General features: G+C 30.6%; 1 protein-coding gene across 1 annotated transcript; it reads left to right on the top strand.

Annotated features, from left to right (window-relative positions):
• The first annotated feature begins 2394 nt into the window (after positions 1 to 2394).
• Positions 2395 to 3922, top strand: LOC131074020 (protein NRT1/ PTR FAMILY 4.6). Its single transcript, XM_058010572.2, has 2 exons — positions 2395 to 2586; positions 3146 to 3922. The coding sequence occupies exons 1-2, from the start codon at positions 2430 to 2432 to the stop codon at positions 3877 to 3879; spliced, it is 891 nt and encodes a 296-aa protein (XP_057866555.2). The 5' UTR covers positions 2395 to 2429; the 3' UTR covers positions 3880 to 3922.
• The last annotated feature ends 5324 nt before the right edge of the window (positions 3923 to 9246 follow it).

The raw sequence follows: 9246 nt of genomic DNA, 5'->3' as shown, positions 1-9246 counted from the left end.
ATGCAAAAAAAAGAAGATATATGTTAAAATTCTTTCAAAGAAGTTGTTGGCTTACTTGATAGTGGTAAAATTTATTTGTGAAGAGATGTAACCCGTAAGTTAAAAAATCTTCAAACGACAATTTCAACAAAACCTGGCACATTAAATCTTAGTTTAAAAAATGGACAGCACAAATCATGAGTAGTTTGAATACACAATATGTTTAAACCTGTTTGGTAATAAATAACACAACATAATAATAAATTTATAAAAAATTTATAAAATAATATTATAGGATAATTATAATATATTTATAATATAATAATTAAAATACAATAATATAAGAATCTTAATGATTATCTATATGACACTAATCCTAACTTAATATTAAATTTAATTGTTTCTTTAATTGATCCTTAACATATTTAACCTAAGCCTAACCTAAAACTGATTTTAAACATAATCCTAACTTAACCATAATCCTATCTCTAATTGAAATGTAAACTTAATTTTTAAGAGTGTATTTAATCTATCCTACATTTGTTTTATTAGTATGGATAATACAATATTATGAATAATATTTAAAATTATTAAACAATGAAACAATCATAAAATTTGAATTAATCAAAATGTGTTCAATAAAATAATAAAAATTGAAATTGAACACTTAATCACATATCACATGTAAACTAATAATAAAATTTCACCTTTATTTATTATTTTAATTTTCTTGCATAAATTTTTTAATACTAAAAACTATTTTATTTGTATGAAATACATTTTTTAAGTTTTAATTATTATAATTTTTTAACAATTATAATACTCTTTATTTTTTACTTCTATGTCTTGTAATTTTTTAATGGAGTAATATTTAAATGATATAATATAATTAACCAAAAAATTTAACCTAAGCCTTACCTAACACCAATTTTAAACGTTTATCTTCACGTAATTTAATTTTAGTTAGGTTAGGTTTATCCTCATGTAATTTAATAAGTTTGTTTGTGTTTTTTTAAGGATGGCAAGGAATAGAGGAAGTTTGAAGAGGGTTGGTTCTACCTACTATTCAATAGGATTTGGTGCATGTGATTTTATGAATTAGGTTTTGAGAGTGTTAAAGAATTTTTTATTCGTAAAACAATATTGAATAAAAATTATTGTAAATTGTACAACTTGAGTTGGTCTAGTGGTGGATAACTTGTCCTCTTAAAATAGAGGTCACAAGTTCAAATCTCACAAAATGGGGTAGGGTATGTACACTTTATTGGTACTTAAATCTGTAACTTCAATATTCTTAAAGGATTTGCAAACATGCTCATGTTTGGGATTTAAAAAAAATGAAATTGAACTCAAATGAGCTTGACCTTTAATTTATTTTCTTTTTATTAGAAGAAAAATATGAACACATTGTAACATGCTCTTGTTATGGTTCAATAGTGACCAACCTAGGCTTTGTCATTATTCAGCCATAATGTTAGTGCATTATAGTACACTCTAATACGCTCAAATTTTGTCTTTGATAGACAAAAAAAATGGTGGTGGTAACTTTTGAAAATTTACATTTATAGCACTTTTTGAAAACTCAAAAGCTGTCACCTTTTCTGAAGGTTTACATCACAAAACGTTGTAAATATAGAAACTTCTAATAGCTTTCTTAAATTTTAAAAACTTTACAAACTTGTCAATTAAGAAATTTAATTTTTAAACATTATTTGTAAACAATTGACAATGTTTGTGAACCAAAATGTTTTGTAAGCACAAAGAAAAGACACTAAAGAAATATAAAACCTAACCAACACAGAAAAATTCTAACAGCAATAACTTGCTGAATTTTTTATAAGATTTGCTAACTTGCTAGCTTTGTAGCAAACAAAACCAATCATAAATAAACGAGGTCCATGAAATACACAATTTGAAATTAAAAAAATCTCTTACAATTTTATAAAAAGTTCACACACTCAAAAACGTTGTAAAAATTTGACAAAGGAAGAAAAATGCTTAAAAGAAACCAAAAAAAATTGAAGGCACGAGCAGAATATTTAGGTTATACAGTATACCACTTGATTATAAACCTATCTAACCTGTCTTAAATGTAAGAACTGTTTTTAGGGGGATAAGTGTTCGAATAAAATGTTTTGTCGTAAATACCATCTGTAATTGTTGGGTTAATTATTGCCTTGTTATATCGGTGTGTGGTGTGGTGTTTAGGTGTTTATTAAAGTATTTTGTAACGATTAGGTGAATTAAAGTATTCTGTAACACTAAAAATCTGTAAAGATTAGGTGAATTCAAGCAAGGCATCGCCATGGAAGTATCTTTGTTGAAAAAATGAATTAATCTCCACACAAATATAAAGAGTTCCACTCATGCCATTTACTTATTTATTGTGGTGCTCTGGTGTAAGTTTAATTCAACGTTAATCAAGCAATTTGAAGAGAAGCTCCATACAAATGGAAACCGAAAATTTGCTGCTGGAACATAGAGCAATTCCAGAAGAAGCCCGGTACAAATCGGACCCTAATGAGTTGGAAGGTTTTTATGACTGGAAAGGAAATCCTGCTCGGAAGGACCGCCATGATGGAACCGTTTCCACCATATTTCTTAATGGTACTGCATCAGTTTCTCGTTATTATTATAGTTGATAATGTGATTTAAATTTCTATTCCTGATAATGGTACATTGTAAAATTAGATTGTGCTTCTTTATTTTATATTTAATTTTTATTATTTAATTAGTCACGTTAAATAATTTTTGTCTAAATATTTTTTATTGATTTATATAAATTTGTTTTCTTTATCATATTTTAGATTATATTTTTTGATTTATCATTATTTCTTTTTTAAATATCTTATTTTGATAATGGATCGCTATGTGTGATCTAAAAGTTGATGAAAAAATAAATCTTCAGAATTTAACCTAAAACTTTTGTAATCTATTATCATGAACATGTGAAAATTCAGTATAACACTCATGAGATGGCTGTGATCAATTGCAGTCTAATTATTAACATATCTAAACAATAGTATTCATTTTTTTGTTGTAACTTTTATTTAAATGTTAACGAATAAAATCAATTTAAGATATAATTTTATGCACAAAATTTGTTATATTTGAATAACCCTCTGAGGCTTTTTTGTTTGATGCTTTTTTGTTTGATGATTTGCAGTGATGGTAGGATTTGAGAACTTAGCTTTCATGCCCATAGTTTTAAACCTTGTGACATATTTCACTAGGTTTATGCATATGGACATGGCAGAGGCAGCCAACGCAGTGACTAATTTCATGGGAACTACTTTCCAGCTGACTCTGTTTGGAGGATTCGTCTCTGACTCCTACATTAACAAATTTAAAACAAGCGTTCTTGTTGCTTGTATACAACTTTCTATACGTACTTTATATTCACCCTCTTGGATTTTCTTGTATGATATGGGTCGAAATGACGTGTATTACTTTTTGCAGGGATACTCTATATTGCTAATACAAGCTCACGATGATTCTTTAAAGCCTCCCCCATGCACTGTATTTGGAAATTATTGTGTGAAAGTGAGCGGAGACAAAGCTGTTATGCTATTCCTTGGGCTATATCTGATTGCTGTTGGAAATGGAAGCCTCAACGCTGTTCTGCCAGGTTTAGGAGCAGACCAGTTTGATGAGAGAGATCCCATTGAGAGGAGAAAAATTCCCACTTTCTTCAACATGTATAACTTCAGCCTGTCAATGGGATCAGCTCTTGGAACAACACTGGTGGTTTGGGTACAAAACAAAAAAGGATGGGATGCAGGTCTTGGGATTTCGACCAGAGCTGTTTTCCTTGCAATTATATCCGTTATAGCTGGAAGTACAACCTATCGAAACAGAGTTCCTGGAGGCAGCCTCTTTACCAGAATTTTGCAGGTATGATTAGATATAGAAGGCTGTTATTATCTCAAGTCATAATTGATCTGTCAAATCAGTTATTTATCTGAAACCTATGTCTGTAAGTAAAGACCAAATATAGTAGTTATATAAGCTATTTCCCCAATCTCCATGTTAAGTCGGTGTATTATTCTCAATGTGTCGTTTGTACGAGTTTGTAAATATAAACAATTAACCTGGTCTTCACGTAATTAACCCTTGCATTTTCATCAATACACTAACTATTTACAAACAGTAGTTAAGATTTAACAAAAATAAGGTTGTAGATTAATTTGATAATTCAGTGTAAGGAGCATTTTAGGTCCCTTTCTCTCTTCAGATTAATATAATGGGAATTCTAATAGAGAACTTCATGGTCTAATTGAAGCTAATGATAAGGCTGTTGGAAGGGTTCAGAATTTTCTGATGAAGTTCTGCTTCAAGCCATCTTGAGTATGATTTCTGTGGTTGTTTTGGAGTTCTAGTCTGATTTTGTTTTCAAGGGTTCTGTTGAAAGGATGTTGCAGTTATTCACTTATTTCTTCTGGATTCAATTGTGTATGCAAATTTTTCATCGACATTTCTAATCACACTTTGTGATTCACATTAGGATGAATAAGAATTCCAAGGAGATGAAAGATAATGAATTGCAGATCAGGGAAAGAATAAAAAGAGATGTGGGGTAGGAAAGGGCACAAAGATCAAGGAATAAAAATAATTAAAAAAAATTAAAAAATAAAAATAATTAAATAAAACAAAAATACAAAAGGGAAATCTAGGAAGATAGGCAAAGGGGAAGAAAAATAAAAGACACTAAAAGGATAGTAAAAAACTAAAAAGAATAAACACAGTTAAAAAATAATAAGGCCTAGAGACGAACATAAAACAAAAAATAAATACAGAATAAAATAATAAATAATAATATATATATATAACAACTTCACACACACACACAAATATTCAAAAGTATGAGTGTATACATATGTAAATTTATATAAAAACAAACAAACAAATATGCATACAAACATACATACAAAGATAAACACACAAACATACACACACACACAAACAAACACACCCACACACACACATAGAACAAGTATAAACGAAGAACAAATCAAAGACGAAATCTCCAAGGAAAAAAGAATTAAACAAAAAACAAAAAGAAAGAGAGTGTGTGCATGTAGAATCAAAGTGAAATCACGAATCACTATCTAATGAAAGAATTCTAACAAACAAACAATGAAATAATGCAATATCAAACAAATAGGAATTAAAATCATTCAATGAAACCCCCTATTCCAAGATTGCATATAGCTTCCATTGCTCTTCTCTTCTTTGTGGTATGATGGCTCTCAGATATTGCATTGGTAACCTGCAAGTGACACAAAGATTCAAAGTTTGTGATTATTGAAAATGGAGATTGAATGCTCAATTTATAGACTTTTGGAGAAGATTGATTGAAATGTGGAACAAATTGATCAAGAGGTGGAACTTGGGTGAGCTCACATGCTGATTGATAGTTGAACTGCTGACTTGGAGGTGAAAAAAAATAGATTAAATAGATTAATTGAGTCAACTGATTGAGAAAAATCTAACTGAAAGAAGAAAAAGAATAATTGGAGGAAATAAAGAAGATGACAAAGAGAACTAGAGGATGAAAATAGAGACTAGAGAGATAAATGATTTAATTAATTAATTTAGCATATGCTTGCACTTTGACTTATATTTTGAATTTAATCTTTGCATGAGATTTTAATTGAAATAATTGAATTTATTTTAAATTCAATTTAGTATTTGAATATATTTAGAAGTTGACTTTGATTTTCAATTTGATTTTTGAAATCATGCACATGTAATTGAATTTAGAAGAAATTAGAAGAATATGAAATTAAATGAAATTATAATTTTGGGATTTGGAAATGGAAGAATTAATTAGTTAATTAAATAATTTAAAGAAATTATTTAATTATTTAGAAATTGAACTTAATTAAATAATAAAGATTATTTAAATTAAATGATTAGAATCATAATTAATTAAATAATAAATATTTAATTAATATTTAGAAAAGGGTTAAATGATTGGATGATTAGAGATAGAAATTGAAAAATAGAATTTATTTAAATAATAAAGATTATTCAAATTGAGAAATTAATTAAATAATAAATATTTAATTAATATTTAGAAAATGGTCAATTTGATTAAATGATGAAAGAATAAGAAATCTAATAGTTAGTAAGATTATGAGGAAATATAAAATTAGAAGAATTAGACTAATTAAATTAATTAAATAATTAAATAATTATTTAACTAATTAGATGAATAATTAGTACATGATCAATGAGACATTTTTAGGTGTTTACAGAGAGAACCAACACATTGGAGAGAAAAAAAAAAGAGGGAAAGGAAAACACAAATCGAGGTGGGAGAAGGGCGAAGGAAAAAGGCCAAAGAATGAGGGAGAGAGGTCGTGAAGGGGCTCGCTTATGGCACTTGAAGAATGAAAGAAAATGATGCCAAGAGAGACTCAAGTTCAACCCATTATCGTGATTAAGATTGGTAGGATGATTGATGATTTTGATAGCCTCCTTAAGTTTCCTTTTAAAGAAATTGTCCTCCCTATATAATATTTGAGTGTCCTCCAAATAAATATGATGCTTGGTGGTTGAGGAGTGCTTTCCTAAGAACGATTTGAGGATGTGCTCGTGTTTGATGGAAGAACCATGCTCTTTGATTCTAGTGATGAAAGATTGGCATCCCTAGAGTCTTTAGGTGAGAGAACATGCCTCTTTAATTTTGAGACAGGTTTGAATGCATAACAAAGACCTTTTTTTACAAGGATTTTGGATATATTGTGAGAAATGCCTTCAACATAAGGAAGGGAAACATGCAAGAACAAAGAAGGTTGAGAGGGAACGGGATTGGAGACGGAGAGGAAATAAGATTTGGCTTGGTGGAAGGATCGTGTAATTTTCTTGTTATAGTATCCATTCCACCTAAATATTAGACGAAGATGGGAGAGCTCTTGGTGTAAGTTATTATCATTTCCACAAATTCAAAGGGCTCTTAAGGCAAGGGTTTTAAGGATCCCAACTTTGTCGCTAGGGTGGTGATATGAAGATGAATGAAGATATAAGTCGTTGTGGGTGGTTTTGCGGAACACCCAGTGATTGAGGGAGACATGAAGATTTTTGAGGATTAAGACATTAAGGAAAGACAATTAGTTGCTGGATTCAAACTCTTTGGTGAAAATGATAGAAGGAGAAATGTTGTTGAAGCGAGCATGAAAATATTCTAACTTGTCCAGACCATGAGGGAAACAAACATTGCTTTCATCCATGTATCGCTTCCACCACTTAGGTTTGAGGGGAAAAGAATGGAGGGTCATTTCCTCAGAATGTTCCATGTATATGTTAGCTATAACAGGTGACAAAGGGGAGCCCATGGCTACACCATCAACCTGTTCATAGATAATGCCTTGGAGAGAGAAGAAAGTGGACCTTAACCAAATTTCCACCAAAGAGGCGATCTCCCCATTGACCCTGTGTTTGACTATCTCGATGGACTTAGGAATGGGGAGCTTAGTGAAGAGGGAGACCATGTGAAATCTCACTAGGATATCCTAACTATCCAATTTGGCATCCTTGATAAATTCGACAAAATTTTTGGAATCTTCGATGAAGCAGTTGGAGTTACCAACAACATGAGACATTTATTTGGCTAGGAAGGAGGCTAATTTGTAAGGAGGAGATCCAATGGTGTCGACAATTGGTCTCAAAGGAATGTTGATTTTATGAATTTTTGGGACCCCATAGATACGTGGGGTCACTTCCTTAAAAGGAAGAAGATGCAGTTTGGTCGCATCATCAAAGGAGTTGGAAATAGCCAATTTAACTTTCTTCAAGATCTTGGGGAAAGGGTTACAAATTTTTTTTTGTAGCTATTGGTATCAGAGAGAAGGTCCCACATTTTGGATAGGTAATCATGCTTTCTCATAATGACTATGGTGTTACCCTTGCCCACTCTGGAAATAATGTCATTATTTTGCATAAGATTATTAAATGCGAGAATATCCGCTTTAGGAATGTTGCATTTGGGAGGTTTAACATGACAAAGAGCCATGGTGAAACCTTGTCTAACCTATTGAGCAACATCGATGGGGAGGGCATGGACCACATACTCAATCTCAATAAGGAAATCAACATGTAGAATGGAACGAGGAGCCAATGAAAAGTAAAGACCCTGCTTGAGGAAATTAAAAGCAAGAGGATCAATGAAGGCTTTTAAAAGGGTAACAACAAGCTTCAACTCCAAATTGCTAATAGGAGAGGATTGGGAGAGGATTGACAAGGGGAGAAGCAACCCAATGCAAGAGAAAGGGAGGACAAATAAAAACAAGAGGCCAAGTTGATGGGAGAACACATGGATGAGGTATTGATCGATCCCTCAGCATGAAGAAAGGTGGGATTTGAAATACAAGGGTGATGAGACACAAAGAAAGGATGTTGTTGGTTTATTGTTGTTTTTTATTGAGTTTTTGTTGTTGGTCGCTTGTGATTGTGATTTGACTATCTTTTGGTTTTTTATCTTTTTTTCTCTTCTATGTTCTATATAAGAATAGAATGCTTTTAAAACCCCTTTGTCATGTTCACAACTCTGATATAAAAAATTACATGAAATGATTTTTAATATTTTTTCAATTCTCTAATGGTTGAGTTGTAATTATTGTTAGTTTAGATTTTCCTTTTTTACTATAATTGATAGTTTTCATTCTTGCAAAAGTCAAAATATGATTTATAAACCATTTTGTTCAATATAAAAAAAATCACCTCAATCAAATTCAAAATATGATTCATAAAAAGATAAATATATACATCTTTTAAAACTCATAAAGAATTTATATGCTATTTTATAGATTTTAAACTTATTTTAATTGCTGATGTGTGTAATGAATTAATGAACTTCACCGCTATTCTAGGTATTTGTAGCTACATTCCACAATCGAAAGCTCACCACACTAGATAATGTAGACGAACTTTATGAGACCCGTGACAAAGAAGGAGGCTTTTTGTCTGAGAAGCTTATCCATACAAAGCAACTCAAGTATGCAATCTTTCAACACTTGATAATTAATATAATCATTATTTTATTTTCATAAATTCAAGATGCATATTCAATATAGACATAATCTTTCAATTGCAAAATTTGCATTGAAACGAAACCAACTGCGCATTGGTAGAGATTCTTCTCGTAATAAAATAATTGACCATTGCATTTATTGAAGAGAGCATGTTCCTTGACAAAGGCACCATATTAAACGACAATTCTATTCAATCTAAGAGCACAATGAAGCATACAAATCGGTGGAGATT

This window comes from Cryptomeria japonica, chromosome 4 (assembly GCF_030272615.1).
Source record: "Cryptomeria japonica chromosome 4, Sugi_1.0, whole genome shotgun sequence".
Lineage (NCBI taxonomy): Eukaryota > Viridiplantae > Streptophyta > Pinopsida > Cupressales > Cupressaceae > Cryptomeria > Cryptomeria japonica.
Note: the sequence above shows the minus strand (reverse complement) of the source record. Positions and strands in the feature narration are given on the sequence as shown.

Bases quoted from the DNA above. Each gene is read 5' to 3' on its own strand.
- LOC131074020 (XM_058010572.2), top strand. From the start codon at position 2,430: ATGGAAACCGAAAATTTGCTGCTGGAACATAGAGCAATTCCAGAAGAA. The intron at 2,587-3,145 runs GTACTGCATCAG...GATGATTTGCAG, and splicing joins TTCCACCATATTTCTTAATG to TGATGGTAGGATTTGAGAAC.